This window comes from Salmo trutta, chromosome 19 (assembly GCF_901001165.1).
Source record: "Salmo trutta chromosome 19, fSalTru1.1, whole genome shotgun sequence".
Taxonomy (NCBI): Eukaryota; Metazoa; Chordata; class Actinopteri; order Salmoniformes; family Salmonidae; genus Salmo; species Salmo trutta.
Genome location: NC_042975.1, coordinates 41,835,347 through 41,861,897, shown reverse-complemented (window position 1 = coordinate 41,861,897; position 26,551 = coordinate 41,835,347). Strand labels below are relative to the sequence as shown.

At 41.1% G+C, this 26,551-nt stretch overlaps 1 protein-coding gene and 1 pseudogene across 1 annotated transcript; one reads left to right on the top strand and one right to left on the bottom strand.

Annotated features, from left to right (window-relative positions):
- Positions 1-4,925: 4,925 nt before the first annotated feature.
- On the top strand, positions 4,926-7,351 carry LOC115154598 (olfactory receptor 1052-like). Its single transcript, XM_029701001.1, has 3 exons — positions 4,926-5,116; positions 5,437-6,099; positions 6,782-7,351. The coding sequence occupies exons 1-3, from the start codon at positions 4,973-4,975 to the stop codon at positions 6,944-6,946; spliced, it is 972 nt and encodes a 323-aa protein (XP_029556861.1). The 5' UTR covers positions 4,926-4,972; the 3' UTR covers positions 6,947-7,351.
- Positions 7,352-8,835: 1,484 nt separating this feature from the next.
- On the bottom strand, positions 8,836-25,022 carry LOC115153756 (olfactory receptor 8U9-like; annotated as a pseudogene).
- Between the last annotated feature and the right edge of the window lie 1,529 nt (positions 25,023-26,551).

Here is a 26,551-nt window from a genome sequence, read left to right as displayed (position 1 = left end):
AACAATAATGAGGCTATATACAGGGGGTATCGGTACCGAGTCAATGTGCTGGGGTACAGGTTAGTCAAGTTATTTTGTACATATAGGTAGGGTGGCCCCACAAAAAGCCCAGTGTTCCAGCTTCACAAGGACCAATAATCCCATCACTGTTCATAATGCTGTTTCTGCCTGTCTGAGTGAGAGAAACAGGGCTCACACACACACACACACACACACACACACACACACACACACACACACACACACTGGGTTTAGTAATGAAAAAGTTCAAATCCATTTATCATCATTTTGATATTGGTTAAGCTGTCCCAAAATAGTTAACCACATCACCACAGGATTAGCATCATGTTACTGTGGAGGTGATGCGACATTACAGATGCAGCCGAGTCATTTAATCAGAGTTACATTTTAGTCATTAGAAAACACTCTTATCCAGAGCGACTTAGTTAGTGCATCCATCTTAAGATAGCTTGGTGAGACAACCACATATCAGTCACAGTAAGTACATTTTTCCTCAACAAAGAAGTTATCTGCAGTCAGTTTTACAGTTTTTTACAATCTCTTGCACACTAAAAGTGATACTTGAGGCACACTCAGTGAAACAATTAACTCATGTACCGAATCTTCAGACCAAGTCTGCAAAATTGCAAGCATATTATCTGCTTTACACTCAGTTTGCAATTGTAAAACACACTTTTTGCAAAAACACAGGTCCCTACATTAGACACATCATTCCAAACTAACAGGTCTTGTGTTTGGTTTGGAAAACACTGCCATTCCAAATGCCACACTCATTTACCGATTACATATAACCACTGCTGACGTGTGAAAACATTTATACTGTAGCTACTTTCTTCACTTAGAAATCAGAGCTTGAGCACTATAAATAGGCTTCAGGTTGGCTTTCTTGGTTTGGACAACAATGGAGGCCAATTTTGGAGAGAGGGTTAGAGGAAGAGGAGTGCGAGTAAGAGGGGGACGAGGAGGAGGACATGTGTGTGTATTTTGGGGTTTTGTGTGTAGAGTCTAGAGAAAAGGAGACAGTTTCAGAAATCATGTGTAAGTAATTGTCAAAAACTGTAATAGGAAAATACCATTCACCTGTGAATTATTATTAAACCTTTATTTCAACAAGGAACACAGACTGAGACCAAAGTCTCTTTTACAGCTGGGCCCTGCGTATACATGTTTACACATATAGTTTAGGTACAATGATTAAAAAACTAAGCAAGACCAACAAAACGATCACAGATAACACAAAAAAATAAATAATAATAAAATAAAAAATAAAAAAAATAAAAAAAATACAGCAACAGATTTCATTTACACATAGGTTATTCTACTAACAGCACAATAACTTGCAATACCCGAAACAGTTACAAGCAATACAAAAATAAAAATGCTCCAATAAATATTTAAAATGAGCGAGGGGGACAAGAGTCTCAAGTTTAAGTTTAGTCTGCAGGCTATTCCATAAGCAAGGAGCATAACAGGAAAAGGCAGCCATACCCAACTCTGTGGAAATCGCATGGCCCTCAAGTGTAATCTATGCTTGAGACCTGGTTTTAGGAATTCTAATTCTAATATTGATGAGTAATGATAAATAAGAAGGTAGCTTATTCAGAAGTGCTTTATAGACGAACACGAGAGCATGTTGTTAAGGTTAAACATGGTTGTAATTGATTGTGTTCAGCTGACAGTTTTAATATTATAAACAATCCCTTGTGAAATTGAAATTGTACTTTCAACCAACTTTTTGAACCTATTAAAAATCAGAAAATGTTTTCTTTCCATTTAAAACAAGTTTCAGCTGTATAAAAGACCCTTGTAATATCATAAAATCTGTCTCCAATAGTGATAATGCTTGGTCAGCCATTGAGGCGATAGAGTACATGACAGTGTCATCAGCATATAAATTAATTTGACACTTTCTTATCTCATCACCGATATTGTTTATGTAGAGAGTGAACAGTAATGGACCAAGTATAGAACCTTGTGGGACCCCTTTAACCAACTCCAATGGCTCTGACTGGATGCCGTCGACTCTAACGGCCTGACTTCTATCCTTTAGATAGTCCTGAAACCAACGACAGGCATCCAGTCCCAGTCCTATTGACGACAGCTTACCCAAAAGTATTGCATGGTCTACAGTGTCAAAAGCTTAAAGGCCGAATGCAGGCATTTTTATTTCAATATCAAATCATTTATGGCTAACAAATAAGTACCTTACTGTAATATTATTCCATAAAAATTGTCAAAAATAAACAAAAATAACTTTTCAGCAAAAAACTATTTCTCAATAAATAATTTTTCTAGGACTGTCTGGGAGTGGTCTGAGTGGGGAGGGGGATGAATATGTAATCTGAACGGTAATCTGTTATTGGCAAAAAGGTTTAGAACTGTTTGTTATTGGTCTATATTAACAAATGTTAATATATATATATATATATATATATATATATATATATATTTGTGAATATGTGGCTATGTATGTATATGTATATAAATATATACAGTGGGGGGGAAAGTATTTGATCCCCTGCTGATTTTGTACGTTTGCCCACTGACAAAGAAATGATCAGTCTATAATTTTAATGGTAGGTTTATTTCAACAGTGAGAGACAGAATAACAACAAAAATATCGAGAAAAACACATGTCAAAAATGTTATGAATTGATTTGCATTTTAATGAGGGAAATAAGTATTTGACCCCCTCTCAATCAGAAAGATTTCTGGCTCCCAGGTGTCTTTTATACAGGTAACGAGCTGAGATTAGGAGCACACTCTTAAAGGGAGTGCTCCTAATCTCAGCTTGTTACCTGTATAAAAGACACCTGTCCACAGAAGCAATCAATCAATCAGATTCCAAACTCTCCACCATGGCCAAGACCAAAGAGCTCTCCAAGGATGTCAGGTACAAGATTGTAGACCTACACAAGACTGGAATGGGCTACAAGACCATCGCCAAGCAGCTTGGTGAGAAGGTGACAACATTTGGTGCGATTATTCGCAAATGGAAGAAACACAAAAGAACTGTCAATATCCCTCGGCCTCACCTCGTGGAGTTGCAATGATCATGAGAACGGTGAGGAATCAGCCCAGAACTACACGGGAGGATCTTGTCAATGATCTCAAGGCAGCTGGGACCATAGTCACCAAGAAAACAATTGGTAACACACTACGCCGTGAAGGACTGAAATCTTGCAGCGCCCGCAAGGTCCCCCTGCTCAAGAAAGCACATATACATGCCCGTCTGAAGTTTGCCAATGAACATCTGAATGATTCAGAGGACAACTGGGTGAAAGTGTTGTGGTCAGATGAGACCAAAATGGAGCTCTTTGGCATCAACTGAACTCGCCGTGTTTGGAGGAGGAGGAATGCTGCCTATGATCCCAAGAACACCATCTCCACCGTCAAACATGGAGGTGGAAACATTATGCTTTGGGGGTGTTTTTCTGCTAAGGGGACAGGACAACTTCATTTGACGGGGCCATGTACTGTCAAATCTTAGGTGAGAACCTCCTTCCCTCAGCCAGGGCATTGAAAATGGGTCGTGGATGGGTATTCCAGCATGACAATAACCCAAAACACACGTCCAAGGCAACAAAGGAGTGGCTCAAGAAGAAGCACATTAAGGTCCTGGAGTGGCCTAGCCAGTCTCCAGACCTTAATCCAATAGAAAATCTGTGGAGGGAGCTGAAGGTTCGAGTTGCCAAACGTCAGCCTCGAAACTTTAATGACTTGGAGAAGATCTGCAAAGAGGAGTGGGACAAAATCCCTCCTGAGATGTGTGCAAACCTGGTGGCCAACTACAAGAAACGTCTGACCTCTGTGATTGCCAACAAGTGTTTTGCCACCAAGTACTAAGTCGTGTTTTGCAGAGGGGTCAAATACTTATTTCCCTCATTAAAAAGCAAATCATTTTATAACATTTTTGAGATGCGTTTTTCTGGATTGTTTTGTTGTTATTCTGTCTCTCACTGTTCATTTAAACCTACCATTAAAATTATAGACTGATCATTTCTTTGTAAGTGGGCAAACGTACAAAATCAGCAGGGGATCAAATACTTTTTCCCCCCACTGTATATTTACAAAATAATATATTTGGGGGATTATAAATTAGGCAGACAATTACATTGATGGAAGTTACAATCTATCTGCAATATTAAAGCTGACCTTTAATAATGTTACTTTCAGGACAACTGGGAACTCTGAAAAAAACAAGGTAAAATCATGATGTCAGTGATCTCCAGGTGGCAAAATCAGAGGGCTTGAAAGATGCCAGTTTCCAACTTGGAATTCCAAGATGGATAACTCTTCAAAACAATGATTCCCAGTCTGAGCTCATTTTCCCCGAGTTCCCAGTTGTCTTGAACACACTGAAGACGGAAGTTGGAGTTCCAAGTTACCAGTTGTATGGATCGAGGCATTATACTGCCTCAATCCATACAAAACTCCACCCATGCAAAACCTCCCGATTAGAAGGTCCTGTGTAGATTGTATTTTCAACTAGCAACTATCAGGAAATAACACTGATCAAATTTCTTCACACTTTTACAGTCTGCGTTTTATCAGCTGTTGTACAATATGAAACAAAACACAGGAAAACAGAATTTTGACTGCATTGGGCCTGTAACTAAACATAATTGAGAACCACTTGCTATGAATTATTATACATGTTTGTGTTATATCACATTGAATATATCATAGATTTCCCCACTGACACCACCAAGGTTGAGAATCTGAAATACTAAGAGTTATAGTTTTTGCTTCTATAGGCAACACTTTTTTTCATAGACCTTTTAGTTACACCATGTATTATTGTAGATACTTTCATAACAAGAATATAACTGTACTAAGCCATGTTTGTTAAGAATGAGCTTCTTCTATCTGTAGGCTACAAGGTCTCAATGTATCTCTCTGTCTGCACCAGGTTTGTCTAAGATCCTATCAGGCCCACTGGCCCAGAGGTATGAACAGCACCCAGTCCAGCCCTGTCGCCTTCTTCATCATCCAGGGCCTGGCCAGTCTGGGGGAGAAGAAGATGGTCCTGTTTATCATCTTCCTGCTGGCCTACACCATCATCCTCGGAGGAAACATCATGATCATCTACCTGGTACTGTACATTGTACACGCACAGCCAGAACCAGATCACAATAACATTAGATAGAGATTATGTTATAAGAGAGACCATGAGTTGTAGTTAGTGTAAGTAATCAAAAGGTTTCATTCAGGTCCTCTCACTTAGAATTTGCTCTAAGGGCCCGTAGACTACACTATACTCCTCAGGAGTCAGGAGTCAGGAGGCTTGAACTCTTGAGATTTATGGCTTGGTCCCAGAGTTTCCCCTGGTCGAGACATGTTGTCAGGAAAAACTCTCCGCTGGGCCTATCTATGACATCACTGTCTAACCGCTTTCTTTATCTCGTCCTAAAGGTCCGGACCGACCCGAAGCTGGGCTACCCCATGTACTTCTTCCTCCACAACCTGTCCATCGTGGACATGATTTACACAACGGTCACCATCCCCAACATGTTGTCAGGCTTCCTGACTGAGATCAAGACTGTGCCCGTCCCCGGCTGCTTCCTCCAGATGTACTGTTTCATCCACATGTCTGTTACCGGCCGCGCCCTGCTGACCGCTATGGCCTACGACCGCTATGTGGCAATCTGTAATCTTCTCCGCTATGCCGCTGTGTTGACCCGTCCCGTCTGCCTGCTACTCATCATTGGGGTGTGGACCTTCGGCGCCATCTGCACCTTCCCAAACACTAGCAGGGCATTGCAGCGTTCATGCTGTGGACCCAACATGGTGCGCCACTGCTGGTGCGACCCGTCCTCAATGAGGCTGCTGGTGTGTGGGGACACTCAGGTGGACAGCATTGTGTCACTGTCTTCTGCCCTCGTAGCGCTGCTCACCACGGGTGTGCTCATCCTCACTTCCTACATCCTCATCGGTGTGAAGATAGCTAAAATGGGCGCTGCACAGCGACTGGAGGCGTTTAGCACCTGTGCCGCCCACCTGACGGTTGTGTCCATTTCTTACAGCTCAGCCTCATTTGTCTACATCTCCTACAGTGTGCGAAACTTCTCTCCAGAGGTGACCCTCCTCTTCATCCTCTTTCTCACCCTCCTACTTTCTCTGTTCTAATGACTGTTTAACTCTACCATCAGACAACCTTCAGTCAACACTGTGAATCTTACATTCACCAGTTGAAGAGTTTGACTGATATTTGCGCCATTACTCCGGTTACCCATGTCCTCTCTGATTGGTCATTCACTGTTGATGTCTAATGGTACGCAAATGGCATTCCCACCATGAGATGGCACTGTTGTATTAATTGTGTGTAACATACTGATGCTCTTCAGTCATTGTAGATTTGTGTCATGGTGGCAGTGCTGTGAAAATCCTAATAACAGGGTTGGGGTCAATTCCATTTCAATTCCAGTCAATTCAGAAAGTATATGAAATTCCAATTGTAATTCCATTTTCCTAATTGAAAAGCATTGAGGATAATTGGAATTTCAGAGTACTTCCTGAATGGATTGGAATTTAAATGGCATCCAACCATCCCTAATAATGCTATGTATATGTTTATGGTTGAATATGATCAAGGTCATACTGTTAATAACGTTGTGATAAGGTTAGATAACATTGTGTTGATGTTGTAAGTGCGTATCATTGTTGTTTAATAATGTGTAGCTTTTTGTATATTATTTTGCGTATCATTGTTGCATTGCGGTTGTCTTAATGTTGTATTCATGTTGTGTTATTGTTGTAGGTGCGTATCATCGTGTCGGTGCTGTACTCGGCTCTGACTCCTTTCCTGAACCCGGTGATCTACAGCCTGAGGAACAAGGAGCTGAGAGCGGCCATCAAGAGGGCCTTCTGCCGACACAGAGACGTCTCACAGCAGGGCCACAAAACACTCAACACACTGTCCTGACAGCAAAACATTCAATAAAATCCCCTTTAAAATAGTTTAGTATTGGCTAAAAAGTGTGATAATTTTCAGAGATTACAAAATAATGCCAAGTCACTGTTTCCAATTATTGTTTGTAAGGCAGAACAGCTCAATGTTTCATTATCATGCACTTATAAACGAAACCGAACAATATTCGTGTTTACCATTTGGTTCATGGTGTAGGTTGCGTAACTGTATACATCTGATTTAATAGTTAAGTTTATTGATAAGAACCACAAAATGAAATAACAACTATACAGTCCTGTTCAATCGCATTGTACAAACTACCAGATGCAGTACTAAATGGTATGTGATTATACTTGTTTTTAATCAATACCAAAGAAACAACAGTAATTGTTAGGTGATTATTGTGTAAGTACCGTAATTTCCGGACTATAAGCCGCAACTTTTTTCCCAGGCTTTGAACGTCGCGGCTTAAACAATGACGCAGCTAATATATGGATTTTTCCCGCTTTCACATTTAAAAACAAAAAAAACACATTCTGTGACGTGCTCAGTTTTTTGGCGGCATGAAGCTTTCATTAGACCAATGAAATTGCCGAACGGGTTAAGGTCAAACAACTATTTTTGTTTACTGTTTAGATTAAATCGAGCGCTCTCAAACTTCCCATCATTCTGATTACGGTAGTCATTTTGTCACCCTGATTCCTGGGGGCACAACAAAGTATTTGCAGCCACTCGACATCAGTGTAAATCGTGCATTTAAGGTGGCGCTCCGTGTTCAGCGGGAGGCTTGGATGACAAGCGGGGAGAAATCCTTCACTAAAACGGGCCGCATGCGAAGAGCAACTTATGGTCAAGTCTGCCAGTGGCTCCAGACAGCGTGGAGCATTGTCAAAAAATCCACTATCATCAACGGGTTTCAAAAGGCTGGACTGCTGCGTGTTGAAGAGGGCTCAGCGGGGGATTTGCCTCCGGATGAAAGTGACGAGAGCGACAATGAAAACGATCCAATATCGGATGAAGCAATTCTGAGGCTATTCAACTCCGACACCGAAGGAGATGGTTTCAGTGCACAGGAGAAGGAAGATGGTGACCAATGACTTTCTTGGTAGGCTACTGTTTACTGCTAATTTTGTATTTTTTGTTACAAGCCGTGTTTCTTTAAAGCCTATTTATTTTTGTTACAACCCGTGCTTCGTTAAAGCCTATTTATTTTTGTTACAAGCCGTGTTTCGTTAAAGCCTGTGTAAAGTTCATTTGTTTCAATGTACCGGTAGGCACCTGCGGCTTATAGACATGTGCGGCTTATTTATGTTCAAAATAATACTGTTTAAAAAAATTCAGTGGGTGCGGCTTATATTCAGGTGCGCTTAATAGTCCGGAAATTACGGTACAATCTCGCAATATTATTTCTAAATATCAGGGAAATAACACACTGTCAAATAAAGTGTACCAACAGATTTTGGTTTTGTGCCTCTGCCTTCTCTGTAGGCGTCACAAATTAAAATAAAACTTTGCACAATAAAATATTCTATGATGGTTTGCATGTGGAAATTAAATCTATAAATGATTAATGGAACACCCCCCAAAACTTTTCACCACCTAAAATAAATGTCAGTTTGAAAACATACAGTAGTGTTCTTCCTAGTTATGTATTTTACAGTAGATTTGCATTATGGCAGGAATTTTGATTTTTTTCCATCAGTACTAACCCAAACCGGGACAGCTGTACATTTTAATTGTTACAACATGCTTTGAATATGCATACCATCAATGAAATAATGGCTCTCAACTAATGTTAGGGTCCAATTCAACAGAACCCTTACAGGTCCCTCAGGTGGTGGTTGAGAAGAAACTCCACCCTTGTTTTAGGAACGCCACACACATACACTGCAGTTCTCATTATATTATAGATTATTTATTTTCCCATCAGATTTAACACAAAATTCTGCGGCTACCTTGGCTCTGTGAACACTAAATATCCTCTGTTTAATCTCTTTAGTCTGTAAACCATATATTATGTGGTTGACACAGGTAGGGACCACACTACCCAGCACACTATTCAGTTTGCGCAGGTCTGCATAGGCTAGGAAGCGATGGAGGATGATAATGGTAAACCCACATCCCAGCACAATATGGTAGACCAGTAAGCGTGTGCAACAGGTTGTCAGGGCCTTGCTGTTTCTTCTACTCAGACAAACAATGGCAATCTTCAGATAGGTGAGACTGATGCTGCCTATGGATGAGACAAACAGCATAACAGTAAATGTTAAGACATATATGTTATTTATAAACACACTCTCGCAGGAGGGCTTGAATAAGGAGGCGCTGTCGCAGTACGGGTTAAATATGTTAGACCTACAGCGTGATAGGCGGATGGTGATGCCCAGCAGAATCCCCACTAAGACTATGGCCACCCCCCAGGCAGACACAGACAACCTGATTACCATTTTCATGATGGTAGTGTACGGCAGGGGGTTGCAGATGGCCACATACATGTCAAAGGCCATGATCATGAGAACGGTGTGTGATGTCGTAGCGTAAACATGAGCACAGAAAGCCTGAATGACACACTATGTAAGTGATTAATCGCTCAGAAGCTGCGGTCAAAATGTCCCCTAACAGACGAGGTATCATCGCTCTAGCCCCGACTATGTTATTAAGAGACACGTTTCAGAAAAGGATGTACATGAGATGATGCAGGCTCCTCTCCATGGAGATCACTACTATGAGGCCGATGTTGGCAACGAGGTGAAGATGTAGATAATAAGGAAGAGGATTAGGTCAGGGTAGGAGGTCTGTTGTGTGACCTTTAAGAGATTAAGATAAATCTATGAACAAGGCGGCACAGTACTTTCTATTATCTAGGGCATTAGTAATATCATTTACAACACGTACAGTGGCCGTAATAGTACTCTTTTTAGGTCTAAAGCCAGATTGATTACTAGAAAGAATATTGTTAACAGTTAAAAAAGATTGTAGTTGCCTATTCACCAGTGAATCTAGAATTTTTGCCAAACAGGAGAGCTTAGAGATGGGCCGATAATTATCCAATTCACTACCATCACCTCCCTTGAGGAGTGGTAAAACAAAAGCTGTTTTCCAAGATTTAGCAATCTTTCCTACGACAAATGTTTGATTAAAAATATGCGTCACTACACCAGCAATAATAGGTGCCGCACACGAGTAAATATGGATCCAGATTGTCAGCGCCTAACGATTTCTTTGACTCTATATGTCATATGCGTCATAATGATTGGACCAAACTGCAGCGGGGATGTGAATCATCTTGATTTATTAAAGAAATGAACACTGAACAAAAGCACGACGAAAAACAGTCCTGTAAGGTACATAGGCTATACATGGAACAACCACCCACAAACACAAGAGAAAATAAACCCACTTAAATATGGCCTCCAATTAGAAGCAACGACAACCAGCTGCTTCTAATTGGAGGTCGTTCCCAAAACTAACATAGAAATAGAAAAACTAGAAAACCCACATAGAAATAGAAAACATAAACCAAAAACCCCGAAACACACAAAACAAACACCCCCTGCCACGCCCTGACCAAACTACAATAACAAATAACCCCTTTTACTGGTCAGGACTTGACACTATAGCAGATAGTGCTGATAAGACCTCATCTTCTGTGACTTTTTGAAAATTATAAACCAGCTTACTGTTTTCCACATCAGCTGAAGGCCGAGGGACTGAAACAATAGACCGGTCAGGATCATGTTGGCCATTTTTTATTTCAAAAAGAAAACCAGCAGAAATAAAATGCTTATTAAAAACATCACAAATTTCAGCTCGGTCACTGATGATCCCGAATCAAAATTACATTGCCAATTTAAATAGATAGATTTCAGAATGATTTGCCTACAGTATGTGAGGAAGATTAATGAAAGTTAGTTGACAATTATGCTTTTCAGCTCTCATGGAGTGATGAAGTGACCTTTGTTAGGCCCTATGAAATAGCACTCTCTAGTGATCAACAGAACAATATATTGTTTGCTGTATGGATTGAATTGATGAAGCATATTGCATATATACCCAGGATAATTGTCTAGATGGGTGTACATTTTATTGGCCACAGGTTACCCCGCAGCCATTAAACTAGAAACTTTTGGTCACGTTCTCCTGCTCAGACGTTGCATGCATCGAGCAATGGTTGCGTACAACTTCTCCAACTGTGCTGTTGGACACCAGATTGTTATAACATATGCAGGCGTTATAATGCTGTGTTCATAACCAAGTCGAAAGGTGGTGATTACCAGATGTGAAGTCGTAAATGGGTAGTTGACGTAACGCCCCCCTTTTTTGTTGTTCATAATGGCAAAACACAAATATAACTTAATTAAAATTGGTTAAAATGTTGCCATATTATTAACATTGATCATCACAAGTAAATTCATGCATTGAAAAAAGTAATTTCTTACAATTTTCTACCAAACGTGATAGTCTAATGGTTGACTGTCACAGGTAAGGTTGTGGAAGGAAATTCCCTTCTCTTCCTCTTTTAATCATAACACAAGTCTATTTCAAGAAATAAAAGTCTCCATGTCAATTCATGATATTTCCAAATAGTTGTCATTGATTACATTTTGTCACCAAAACCAATGTCTACTTGGTGTGACACGATACTGTGATTAAAAAACGGGTATGCATTCGGGCACCATTGCACAGGGGATGTCCTCTTGCAATGAGGAAGTACAAAAGACATTGCTGGAGCACATTGTCTAAACATAAAAGGAGTCTGTTTTTTAGTCCTTTGGTGCGACACCATATGTGACATTAAAAATGAAAATCGTGAACATAAAGTACAATTGAAGTATAACAAGCAATAAAAACATGTTGTGATGAAATAAAATGAAAGGACTGTGCCCCTGCGCCTCGCTGTGCGCCCAAGTTAAACGCAATGTTGTTGGGGATAACTGGTTAAGCCTCGTAGTAGCATATGCTTGTCTCAAAGATTAAGCCTTGCACAACTGAGAGCATCCTGTCGGGCTGTATCACTGCCTGGTACGGCAACTGCACCACCCACAACCGCAGGGCTCTCAGAGTCTTCCCAACGCGTCACCGGGCGGCAAACTACCTGCCATCTAGGACACCTACAGCACCCGATGTCACAGGAAGGTCAAAAAGATCATCAAGGACAACAACCACCCGAGCCACTGCCTGTTCACCCTGCTATCATCCAGAAGGCGAGGTCAGTACAGGTGCATCAAAGCTGGGACCGAGAGACTGAAAAACAGCTTCTATCTCAGGCAATCAGACTGTTAAATAGCCATCACTAGCACAGAAAGGCTGCTGCCTATATACACAGACTTGAAATCATTGGACACTTTAATAAATGGAACACTAGACACTTCAATAATGTTTACATATCTTGCATTACTGATATGTATATACTGTATTCTATACTATTCTACTGTATTTTAGTCTTTGTCTCTCTGACATTGCGCGTCCATATATTTATATATGCTTAATTCCATTCCTTAGATTTGTGTGTATTGGGTATATGTTGTGAAATTGTTAGATATTACTTGTTAGATATTACTGCACTGTCGGAACTAGAAGCACAGGCATTTCGCTACACCCGCAATAACATCTGCTTAACATGTGTTTGTGACCACTAAAATATGATTTGAAGTCAAAGTACACATTACCCGTACAGTGAAACTGCGAATGGCTCATCAGTTATGGTTCCTTGATCGCTCCAATGTTACTTGGATAACTGTGGCAATTCTAGAGTTAATACATGCCAATGAGTTAACCTTTGGGTATTTGTGCATTTATCAGGCCCAAAACCCATGTGGTGTACTATCGGGTGCCCCGGACACTTTCTTTGACTCTAGATAACCTCGAGCCGATCACACGCCCTTCTTGGCGGTGATGTCTCATTTGAATGTATGCCCTATCTACTTTTGATGGTGCTTTCTGTGCCTAACACTGGTAATGTGGATTCAGGGTTTGATCCCGGAATGGGAGCCTAGGAAACAGCTACCATTCCCAAGGATTAAGGCAGCAGGCACGCAAATTACCCACTGCCGACTTGTGGAGGTATCCCAAAAAGAACAAAACAGCACTCTCTGTTGGCCCTGTAATTGGAATGAGTACATTTTAAATAATGTTACGAGGATCCATTGCTATATATAACAAAAAATTAAAGAGCAACAATAAAATAACAGTAACTAGGCTATATACAGGGGGTTGCAGTACAGAGTCAATGTGCGGGGGCACCGGTTAGCTGAGGTAATTGGGATAATATGTACATGTAGGTAAAGGGAAAGTGACTGCATGAATAACAAACAGAGTAGCAGCAGTGTAAAAATGGGGGGTGGGGAGGATGCAAATAGTCTGGGTAGCCATTTGATTAGCTGTTTAGGAGTCTCATGGCTTGGGGGTAGAAGCTGTTAAGAAGCCTTTTTGATCTAGACGTGGGGCACCGGTACCGCTTGGCGTGCGGTAGCAGAGAGAACAGTCGATGACTAGGGTGGCTGGAGTCCTTAGCAATTTTTAGGGCCTTCCTCTGACATCGCCTGGTATAGAGGTCTTGGATGGCAGGAAGCTTGGCCACAGTGATGTACTGGGCCGTATGCATTACCCTCTGTAGTGCCTTGCAGTCAGATGCTGTGCAGTTGCCATACCAGGTGGTGATGCAACCAGTAAGGATGCTCTTGATGGTTCAGTTGTAGAACTTTGAGGATCTGAGGACCCATGCCAAATCTTTTCAGTCTCCTGAGGGGAAAAGGCATTGTCATGCTCTCTTCACGATTGTCTTGGTGTGTTTGGACCATGTTAGTTTGTTGTTGGCGTGGACACCAAGGAACTTGAAGCTCTCAATCTGCTCCACTACAGCCCCATCGATGAGAATATATATTGTCTTTCTAAGGTCCTGTGGAAAAACATAAAATGTATCTTAAAAAAGACATGCTGTTACTCATAGGGAACATTTCAAGACTGATAAGACCAGAGACAGATGAGCTGGGGGAATTGTTGACCGGTATCATTGATAGCCAGCAATGCCTGGAAGGTTTCTGAAGACAACCAGCTACATTTGAGTGATGCATTTTGATTTGGGGTCACCAAAACGGAAAGAGAAACGCAACACTTATTTGTCGATCACTCATATTGATATCACGTTGAAATCCATAGAATGGGAGGGGAGAGTCGGACACGTCCTGTTCAAACTGACCTTACTAAAAAAAAACATGGAATCTGGGAATAATATGTATATCACTTGTCAGAGGAAAACTTGTAGAAGACAGCAAGCTGCGTTTGGATTGTTGCATTTTGTTTCAAGTTGGTCGGCAACGCAGAAAGGTAAATGCAACACTATTTTGTTAATCACTCATATCTCAATAGAGCAGGGCCAAACGTGGATGAGCTGTTTAAACTAACGATTCCCAGGCCACAGGGAATCTGAGAACAATTTGTATATCACTGCTAAGAAGAGAATTTGCTGAAGACAGCCATAAGTCATGGTTTGCAGCTAACAATAATTATGTGGTGACCAAAGATGATCAGAGGGATTTTCAGGCTGAACTGATGGGGAATCCATTTCGACGACAGCTGAGAAGTAATGCGATACCATAGATAAAAAAAATTACTTGTCCTTCACAAAACGGAAGATTCTCCATTAGAGGTAACCTAACGTTAGCTAGCTTGCTAGCCTAGCTGGGTAAGTTAGCTAGTTAAGGTTACAGTGCTGTATTGAACTAGCCATCAGCTAAATCATGTAGCTATCTTTTGGCATCCCATGTGGGTCAGTTGGTAGAGCATGGCGCTTGCAACGCCAGGGTTGTGGGTTTGATACCCACGAGGAAAAAGTACTCAAATGTATCCACTCACTACTGTAAGTTGCTCTGTATAAGAGCGTCTGCTAAATGACACATTTAAATGTACACACGGCTAATCAATTTAGCTTATGCCATGGTAGTCACTGCTAGACTGGTAGCTACCTTCAGCAGAGTAAACGTTTGTTCGTTCTATCTTTAACTGATGTTAGCTAACGTAAGCTTGCTAATTTTACTCTTAAATGGTATCTCAATTTGGTTGCCATCTATTCCACTCTTGTCTGGAAATCACTCTCTTACTAAAAATGGAATTGTCGATATGGTTAACTCACTCTGTTTGTGTGTTGGTAGCAATGATGAATGTGTATAAATCACCTATGGTTGGTTCTCAGCTGGCTAGCAATCTTGCTGCCAATTTACTGATGCTAGATCAGTTCTGAAAAAGATATGTGATTAAGACCAATTAGTGGAAAAAATATCAGAATTGGGCTGACTGTGTAAACTCAGCCAGTGTGACTCAGCATAAGACCATGCAGAACACACAGGAGGCTGCTGAGGGGAGGACGGCTCATAATATTGTATTTGTAAAAACATATATTTTTTAATTTAGCCTCTCTTTAACAAGGCAAGTCAGTCAAGAACAAATTCTTATTTACAATGACAGCCTACTCCGGCGACACTGGGCCAATTGTGCACCGCCCTATGGGACTCCCAATCACGGCCGGATGTGATACAGCCTGGATTCGAACCAAGTACTATAGTGACGCCTATTTCAGTGAGATGCAGTGCCTTAAACCGCACCACCACTCAGGAGCATGAACTGAGTTAATGGAATGGCATCAAACACATGTAAACCACGTGTTTTATGTATTTGATACCATTCCGATCCAGCCATTACTACCAGCCCGTCCTCCCCAATTAAGGTGCCACCAACCTCCTGTGGTAGAACAGAGGTCTCCAACCCTGTTCCTGGGGTTACCCTCCTGTAGGTTTTGCTCCAACCCCAGTTGTAACTAACCTGGTTCAGTTTATCAACCAGCTAATTATTTGAATCAGGTGTGCTAGAACAGGGTGAAAACCTAGTGGATGGTAGCTCTCCAGGAACAGGGTTGGAGAACCCTGATTTAGGACCACCATAAAATAAATATCAATCTTTGAAATTTGTCTGCCCTTATAGATTCACAGAATATATTTATTTAAGTTGTACGGGGCTCTGTAGCATCAAATAGATGATAGACATTCACATAACCAAAGAATGTTTGTTTATTTGTCAAATTCTAAAATACAGGGGAGTGTACGCTATTTAATGCTAACTCAAGAGAACTGGGTATTCAACAAGAATGCTATATAGAAAAATAGTATGAACAGTGTAGTTCAGTGTGTCTATGGTGTAGAGACACACAAGTGCAGAGAACTTTATCTACAGATTGTTACACCAGATTATGTGATTTACCCAAAGATTTCTGCCGACATCTTGTATATTTTCTAAATCCAAGTCTTCTCTCATTGATCGAGACAGGTCGGTGTCCACCTCAAAGTGCTGCATGTCACGATGACAGAGACCTGTCTCGATCAATGAGTGAGAAGACTTGAAATAGATACGTTGGCGGTACACATATACCTTATGAGGAAAAAACATTTTAATTAAGGAGCATTTTCTAAATTCAAACTGACCCATTAAAACTGGACATGGACATTTCATGAGACTCCCGTTTCCTCGAATCAAGGACGAAGACAGCATCGCTAAGGTTGGTCGAAAATTCTCTGTGCCAAACAGTACCTATCTTGTAACTCCCGGATGGATACCAAACATCTTTGTTACACCAGATATGTGATTTAACCAATCTGTAGCTAAGTGAACTGGTGATCAGCAGATGGGAGAGGTGGTCATGATGAAATTGCCAATCCAAAGAAACATACAGTAATATCAGGGTGTCACGTCCTGACCATAGTAAGTGGTTATTTTCTATGGTAGAGTAGGTCAGGGCGTGACAGGGGGTGTTTGTCTATATTTTGTATTTCTATGTTCAGTTTCTAGTTTTCTATTTCTATGTTGGTTTTGTTTGGTATGATCTCCAATTAGAGGCAGCGGGTCGTCATTGTCTCTAATTGGAGGTCATTTAAGTTGATGTTTGTCCCACCTGTTTTTGTGGGTGATTATTTGTGAGTAGTGTTTTTTTCTAATTTGCGTCATGGTTTGTAGATTTCAGTTATTTGATGTATTGCATAGTTTTCACGGATTAAATAAATATGTGGAACGAAACACACGCTGCACTTTGGTCCGATCCTTTTTACAGCCGTGACACAGGGAATACTTGTAAAGCTGTGGGAGGCATGTTGTCATGATCAAACTGCTGCTCCTGAGGCATCTGCTTGAAATCCAGCATAATGTTTTTACATACAGTTGAAGTTTACATACACCTTAGCCAAATACATTTAAACTCAGTTTCACAATTCCTGACATAATCCAGGTAAAAATTCCCTGTCTTAGGTCAGTTAGGATCACCACTTTAAGAATGTGAAATGTCAGAATAATAGTAGAGAGAATGATTTGTTAGCTTTTATTTCTTTCATCACATTCCCAGTGCGTCAGAAGTTTACATACACTCAATTAGTATTTGGTAGCATTGCCTTTAAATTGTAAATTGTAAATTAACTTTGTAAGTATTCTTGGGGTCATTGTCCATTTGGAAGACCCATTTGCAACCAAGCTTCAACTTCCTGACTGATGTCTTGAGATGTTGCTTCAATATATCCACATAATTTTCCTCCCTCATGAAGCCATCTATTTTGTGAAGTGCACCAGTCCCTCCTGCAGCAAAGCACCCCCACAACATGATGCTGCCACCTCTGTGCATTTGGAAATTGCTCCCAAGGATGAACCAGACTTGTGGAGGTCTACAATTTATTTTCTGAGGTCTTGGCTGATTTCTTTTGATTTTCCCAAGATGTCAAGCAAAGAGGCAGTGAGTTTGAAGGTAGGCCTTGAAATACATCCACAGGTACACCTCCAATTGACTCAAATTATGTAAATTAGCCTATCAGAAGCTTCTAAAGCCATGACATCATTTTCTGGAATTTTCTAAACTGTTTAAAGGCACAGTCAACTTAGTGTATGTAAACTTTTGATACAGTGAATTATAAGTTTAATTATCTGTCTGGAAACGACTTGTGTCATGCACAAAGTAGATGTCCTAACCAACTTGCCAAAACTATAGCTTGTTAACAAGAAATTTGTGGAGTGGTTGAATCACAAGTTAATGACTCCAACCCAAGTGTATGAACACTTCCGACTTCAGCTGTATGTGTAGGTAGTTCATTTTATTTTTTCAATATGTCACACTATTTATTGATTTGGACACTTCAAAACAGTGTTTTGACATTGGGCTATTTATTAAAAGTTATTGTCAACAGGAAGCAGTGGCAGCATCATTTTAAACTTATGTTTTAGGAATATAAATGGAACTTTCAACTTTAATTTCCTTTAGGGATTTGATTAGGTATAAACTGATAAACTCCAAAAACATGTGATTGATTTATTTCGATGATCTACCAGAAATCATGAAAACTGGGTTGACTTGCCTATAATAAGGCACATACAGTATGTTTAGCAATAACAAGATAAACATGTCTCATCTGCTATAACAGTGACTACAATTTAGCTAGCTAGTCAGCTGACACGCAAATTGTGGCAAACAGTAGTTCCTTAGCTCGCTAGCTAGCATAAAAACGAGTGCAAAAAATGCTGCACATTGATGAAAATATTGACACCTTCATGAGTAAACAAATAGCTTGTGCTAGCTGTGACATCATCCATCACTCTTAGAGGGACACATTTTCTTCAAGGTGACTAAAACAGAAATGAATATAGAACTGTTTACAATCAATGAAAATGTTGTAATTAATGTTATTTTGTACTGGAACTAGTGACTTACGTACGCCTCTAGGAAGAGGAAATGCAACACCCTGCTACAACTCAACTCCCCGTGGAGTGAAAGAGGTATGGGACTGTAGGTGCGAGTAAGGATGACAAAGGCAGAGAATTTACCGTTTACTAGGAATTTATTCCTTCACACGGTAAATTTGGGTAAAAGGGGCTGAAAGGAACCGAAGAAAGTAAATGTCAAAGCCCCATCTAACTTAACTACCTATTCAGCACCACCTGGCGCACGAACCAAAATACAGGGGATGGTCCGCCCAGGTCTTACCTAGTGTAAGGTCTTACCTAGTCACTAAACACAAATGCTTAGTTTGTAAATGAAGTCTGAGTGTTGGAGTGTGACCCTGGCTATCCATAAATAAAATAAAAACAAGACCATTGTGCAGTCTGGTTTGCCTAATATAAAGGATTTTCTTTTATTATTTGTACTTTTAATACTTAAGTATATTTTAGCAACTACATTTACTTTTTGATACTTAAGTATATTTAAAACCAAATTCTTTTAGACTTTTACTCAGGTAGTGTTTTACTGGGTGACTTTCACTTGAGTCATTTTCTATTAAGGCATCTTTACTTTTACTCAAGTATGAGAATGCAGGACTTTAGGTTTTACATGAAAATATCTTGAATCATGCATTCCTGCTTGGACGCATTAGATGAAACAACTTTTTTATTGAATACCTCAGTCTGTTAATCATACTTCTTAATAAAGCACCATAAAATACTTTATAAGATGATTGTAAAAGTTAGTGGCACCAGTGACACCAGGAGAAAATGTTAGTCTGGAGCCCTGTAACAATAATGAACACTTAGGGTAGGTGTTGATTCAGGGGAACACGTATGACTGGCACTAATTTGCAATATAGCCTAAGTCGTTAGCTTGACGTTTATAACGTATAAGGCTTAAGCAGACAGACAGAGAACAAGAAAAAGCACAGAGTGACAGCAGAGAAGATACAGAGATGCAAACAAAATGGCTATAGCAGAGGAACAGTTAAAGTAGTGAGTTGTATTTCCAGTGTTTTACATATTGTATTTGCTTTAAACATGAGCTGGTTTAAGAAAAAAAGAGGACCATGTCTCACCAGTCACTGGTCCTGAAATGGTTGAGAAACGCTGTACTGTACTGCCAATGTTGTGTCAGCACTACTGCCTGATTAAGGTGTGTAAGGTCAGGGTGGGGATGGGATTGATTTACCAAGTATTAACTTGGCGTTTATAACGTATAGACAAGTATTAACTTGGTAAATCAGTATATGAAATGAATGTGATGTTAAACAGAGCAACTTGGAGTAATCCATCATGATGAGTTGTGTTAAAGTATCTCCTTTTCCCTGCTGTAATTCTGGAAAATCTGCTACCTCAGGTAAAGTGAAAATGATCAGCAGGCTCTTCTTCTGAATGCACTACTGCAATGTTATCAGTGTAACAATACAGATCATGTAGTAGATAGTCATCCATGATACCTTGTTTGTTCGGTTTTAAAAATGCATTTGAATATATCATGAAGTTAATCTGCAATTATTGACAGACAGTAGTGGTGACCTTATTTTGCATACAGTTCTTTCAGGCATTGTGACGGGAGTACGGAGACATATTGAGGCGTTTGGTTCTGAGCTCCGAGGCCTCTTAAAGAGTGCAGTGGAGACCGCTCCAGGAGCCATGGGTCCAGAACAACAGGCCAAACTACTGGTTGTGGTCAGCAAACCTCTGTTGCTTTCTGTGTTATGGGAGGCAGATGAGTGTATGTAAAACTTTGGATGCGTTCGGCAAGGCCAAACATTGTGGAAAGTAGATGGGGAAATATAGTATGTCGAACAAACACATCCTCTGACTTACAAAATAAGGAATCACACCAGCTATATTTTTATCTGCAACATTCCACAGTATTTCCCTACTGAACTTAGCCCTCATCTCCCTTCTGAATGTGACCTTGACTGACAAAAAGCCAATGTTATGATGCAATTGATTTGAACGTCTTCTGTGCCCCAGGTTCCTGTAGCTACAGATTGTACACCAGGTAATGTGATATAACCACACTGTTGGATTACTTCATAGAGCAAAACAAATATTTTTTTAAATAAAGGAGCATTTTCTAAATTCAAATTAATCACCTGCAACTGGACACAGATATTGTTTGATACATGTTTGGTTTTTCTCTGTGTTAAGCCAAACAATACCTTTCCTGTAACCCCAGGAATTGATACCATAAACCTTTGATTATATCTGTAGCTAGTTTCCAACTGCCAGATGAGAAGCGAGTATTGAATCAAATCAAATGTATTTATATAGCCCTTCTTACATCAGCTGATATCTCAGTGCTGTACAGAAACCCAGCCTAAAACCCCAAACAGCAAGCAATGCAGGTGTAGAAGCACGGTGGCTAGGGAAAAACTCCCTAGAAAGGCCAAAACCTAGGAAGAAACCTAGAGAGGAACCATGCTATGAGGGGTCCTCTTCTGGCTGTGCCGGGTGGAGATTATAACAGCACATGGCCTAGATGTTCATAAATGACCAGCATGGTCAAATAATAATAATCACAGTAGTTGTCGAGGGTGCAACAAGTCAGCACCTCAAGAGTAAATGTCAGTTGGCTTTTCATAGCCAATCATTGAGAGTATCTCTACCGCTCCTGCTGTCGCTAGAGAGTTGAAAACAGCAGGTCTGGGACAGGTAGCACGTCCGGTGAACAGGTCAGGGTTCCATAGCCGCAGGGTTCCATATTGAAGACCCTGTGGATGCTGCGCTCTGTGGCTCTAAGCCCTGCAGACAACTGGAAGAGTACCTGGTAGCCTACAGCTCCTCACTGCTTATCATAGGCCTGGAAAAGGGAAAGGTTGACATTTGTCATGAATCTTGCTCTGGAGGCATAACTGAGTGATTTCCTCTGTGGGCCAGCTGTAAAGCAAAAAAATGTCTGTATCGTAAAAATGTATGAAAACATAAATGTGCGTAATTTAAGGTTAGGCATTAGGGTTAGAAGACTGGTTAAGGTTTTAAATCTGATTTTATGGCAGTGCCAGCTAGTAACCACTCTGCAGTTCTGTCTCCAGGGAAAGATTCAAGACAATAAATGCCAACCAGCAAGAAATGGGGCAATGTTTCTGTAGAACAAAATCTCACCTCACTAAAACCACACTGACATGATGTTCTCTGTTCTTAGAGATAAATGGGAATTATATGGACATTGAGCATATTTACATTCGCTTCGCTATTACTTTCTTGATGCCTAGTTTCTTTTTTGATCCTCAGTTAAGAGCGTTGGGCCAGTAACTGAACGGTTGCTGGTTCAAAACCCTTAGCCGACTAGGTGACAAATCTTTCAATGTGCCCTTGAGCAAGGCACTTAACACTAATTGCTCTGGATAAGAGCATATGGAAAATGTAAAATGAAAGCACTGTCCTGATGTTCCTCTGATGAGGCTGTACTCTGTTTGCTGCCCTCTACTGGACTTTCTCTGAACTCCTCATAGAAAAAATATTTTATACTCCCTCCCACGACTGATCAGTCCATCTCAATGCCATATATTGTTATGATGAAATAGAAGTTTTTCACAAATAGAGAAATTATATTTAGGTCTTGCCTGATTATCATTTTACTTAACCCAGATAGCGGATGATATGCTTGGGTTTATTCTCAAACAAAACTCTTTCAAATGATCATAGTACATTACCATACTTTTCATCCATTTTGGTGGCTTCAATTTTATAACTATAACATTGAGATTCTTACAAAGGTATCTGCTTTTCATAGACAAGGGATCTTAGCGTGGTCATTAAGGACATTTTGTACAGAAACAAATCTTAGTTTTTTTAACAACTGGTTTGATAATCATATCCTACTGGTAAGTCAACTTATTAAATGCAGAAGGGTTGTTATAATTTTTTTAATCACTTTACAATCTGTGACACCTAGAAAGTTCACCATAGTCTGATGCTATTTCATCTGAAACTCTCATGCTGTTTATAGATGTAACCAGACCTCACCTCCTTGAGAGGTCAGAGGTCTCAGAATGATCCATAAGTATTACCCTGTGAATCATTACCCGAAGAAACAAAAAAAAAAGACTAACATTTAGTGTACCTTTTGTGATGAGCATCCAGAAACAGTTTTGCTGTAATGAACACGATGGGAGACAGAGAGCTGGTTTCAAGCACAGGGTGCAGCAGGTGTTTATTGCAAAGGACCACAGTAAGAGGCAGGTAGCTGGGTCCAGGCAGAAGGATGGTCATACACAGGGGGTCCAAAAGGGCAACAGTACAGGCAGGGAAAACATAGTCCGGGAGATCAGGCATAGGTAGATATCAGGAAATCAAATAGGCTAAAGTACAGGCAGGGAATAGGCAAAAGGCGTGATTAGTGAGGCAGGCAAAAACTTACACGGGAGGAGTAAATCACGGGAAAAAAACAGAGCTCCGAAAGACGTGTCACAAAACAAACAATACTTCAGTGATGGGGTGCAAAGAACTGAACTAAATAGTGTGTGATAATGACATACAGGTGTGTGAAAAGGTGATTGGCATTCAGGTGATGGGGATCTGGAGAGTGAGATGCAGTCAGGGGATCTAGGTGTATGAGAGGGAGTTGGAAGCAGATGTTACAGTACCCCCCCCCCCCCCCCAATTCATTCACTGTACGACTGCGGGAGCGTTGGTGAGACTGTAGGGCATCACCAGGTTATTCATAGTGACCCCTAGTGGGGATGAACACTGTCTTCCACTCATCCCCACTTCGGATACGGACCAGGTTGTAAGCACTACGTAGGTCCAGTTGAGTAGATGGTAGCCTGTCCAACTTATTCTAGTGTGGCTAGAATCAGAGGAAGAGTGAAGCGATTCTTGATGGTAAGGTCATTGAGGGGTCGGTAATCTATGCAGGGATGGAGACTACCATCCTCTTTTTTTTACAAAAAATAAACTGGATACAGCTGGAGATATGGATGGATGTATGGATGGACGTATGAATTCCATGTTGAGAGCATCTTCTATAAAGGTGTCAATAGCCTCATTCTCTGGGATGGACAAGGGCTAGATCCGACCCTTGGCGATGCCCCAGGAGGAGGTCGATTGCGCAGTCCGCCGGGCAATGAGGGGACAGAATGGGAACCTTTCTTGCTGAAGACTCTCAGGAACTGGGCATATACAGGTGGGATGTGGGTTTGAATGGCAGACTCCGATCCGTCTATAGAGATGGTTCGACAGGGTAGACTGAAACAATTCTTAAAACAGGCGGGAGACCATGACAGCAGTTCCACTTGCTGCCGGGAGATGGCAGGGTCATGAAGGCTTAGCCAGGATTGACCAAGAATGAGGGGTTCTTTAGGTGAAGACAACACCATTAACTGAATGACCTCTGAGTGAAGGAGGCCAATCTGAAGGGTGATACTGTCAGTCAGACAATTCACAAGACCAGTTCCAAGAGGTTGCCCGTCCAGCGCATTAATCCTAAATGGAGGATTAACAGGGATTAGTTTGACCTCTAACTGTTGTGCCAATTGTTCATCAAGGAAATTTCCTGCAGCCCCGAGTCCAATAGTCCCTCCACAAACTGAGTGACACCATTAGCAGAAAGAGCCGGGATCCCAACCTGCCTTTTGGTCATGTTCAAAAACAGAGGCGCTTACCTGGGTGGAAGTGGAGGGGTTGTGGTCACCCCTTTGTGGGGTGGGGGGGCAAATCAGACAGCTATTGAGTAGGGGGTTACCCTCTCCACAATAGAGGCACAGGTTCACGTCACCTCCGGTGTCTCTCAGCAGGCGTGAGAGGGGCGCAGCCGAGGTGCATGGGTTCAGGGCTGTTGGACCGTGGTGGACGAGAGAAGGGCGTGGAAGTCTCACAGGCCATGGGTGACTGTATAGGTCTGTGGTCCACCAGCAGGTATCCAATGGATATGGACATCCGTATGTATTGGTTTAGGTCCGTTAGATCTCCTCTGCAGGCCAGTTCGGTCTGTAACTCCCGATTTAAGACCCCTCCAGGAGACTGTAAGGAGAGCTGGTTCACTCCATCCACTGCCGGAAGCCATGGTATGGAACTCAAGGGCATACTCAGTGGTGGAGTGACGGCCCTGTCACAGCTCACATAACAGGTCCCCGGTGTGACGACCTGAAACTGAATGGTCAAACACCTCCTTGAAGAGGGCGTGGAAACGTGATACAGAGGACAGATCAGAACTTTGAGTGGCCCACAGGGCTGTGACCCAATCCAGAGCTCTGCCTGTGAGTAGGGAGATGACAAAGTCCACCTTGTCTTTGTTGGAGGTGAAGTCAGCAGGGTGATGGTCTATGTACAGGTTACACTGCGTGAGAAATCCTTGACATTTCCCTGGGGAGCCATCGTATTTATTAGGCATGGATATGGGGGGGGGGGGGGATGAACAAGAGGAGGCTGTGGCACCTGATATAGGTGAAGCAGGAATGGACTGGCAAAGGAGGTCGCGGAGTTCATCGATTCGTTCCTCCTGTCGGTCCAGATGTAGCTGCAGTTCCGCTGAATCCATCTGTCATTTTTGGTGAGGTATTCTGTAATGAACACGGGGGGAGACAGCTGGTTTCAAGCGCAGGGTACAGCAGGTGTTTATTGCAAGGGACCACAGGAGGAGGCAGGTAGCTGGGTCCAGGGGCAGGCCATACACAGGGGGTCCAAAAGGGCAACAGTACAGGCAGGGAAAAGGTCTGGGAGATCAGGCATAGGTAGATAACAGGAAATCCAATAGGCTAAAGTACAGGCAGGGAATAGGCAAAAACTATCATACACAGGAGGAGTAAATCACAGTTAAAAAAAAATAAATTCATAATAAATAAACACTGCTCCAAAAGACATAAAAGTCACAAAACAAACAATACCTCACAGTGATGGGGTGCAAAGAACTGAACTAAATAGTGTGTGATAATGACATACAGGTGTGTGAACAGGTGATTAGAATTCAGGTGATTTCGATCTGGAGAGTGAGCTGCGTTCAGGGGATCTCGGTGTTTGAGTGTGAGAGCTGGAAAGTGGCCTGGAAAGTGAGCTGCGTTCAGGGGACCTACGTGTTTGAGGGTGTGAGTTGGAAGCAGACGTTACATTTGCATTTATTTATTTTGTCTACATGTAAAGAGATCATGGCAAGATATTTGTGCATTTATAATTTATAATATTCTTTATTTTCTTTCATTTCTTATGGAAGAATGTAATGCTCGGTTTAATGAAACTCATTTTTACCTCAAATGTAATTATGGTAATGGAAAAATGTCATATTCATAAATGTAAATTGACTAATAAAAAACTCTCTAACTTGTTTTTTGTAAGGAGTTAAGATCATTCTACATTCTTTGAATTAGAAAGCTGTAAAAACAGTCCATACGTGTGTACTATTAAGGCCTTTGTATAAACTGTAGTTTGTTGTACCCCCTAGAATAGCATATAGAATATATGTTATTCCTGTTTGTTTGTAGACTTCCTGTATGTATACTGGTGTTTTGAGCAACAATAAAACATGTAAAAATATTACCATACTTGATTTAGAGCCCGGCTTGTGGAGGAAAAAAGATAATGGGGGGAAATCAGGCGAGTGTAATTTTGAGTGGTAAGAACCCTGTTTTTGCATTCAGTAAAGTTTCACTATACAGATTAAATTGATCCAATCTAAGTTTGTGGTTGCCAATATATCTGTAATAGTTACATTTGCAGAGCACTCTAAATGTCTTAAATGATATAAACCAAATTTGGTTTTGTCCTCATTAACTACATTCAATGTTTGTACCAATGACTGTAGCTCGGTTGGTACTAGCTAGTAGTTGGTTAGCTAGTTCCTATAGTATTAGAAAAACCTCTGTGCCAGTTTCATGGATTATTTGTCAACATTTTGTGCTATAACCAGGCAACTGATTTCAGGCACTT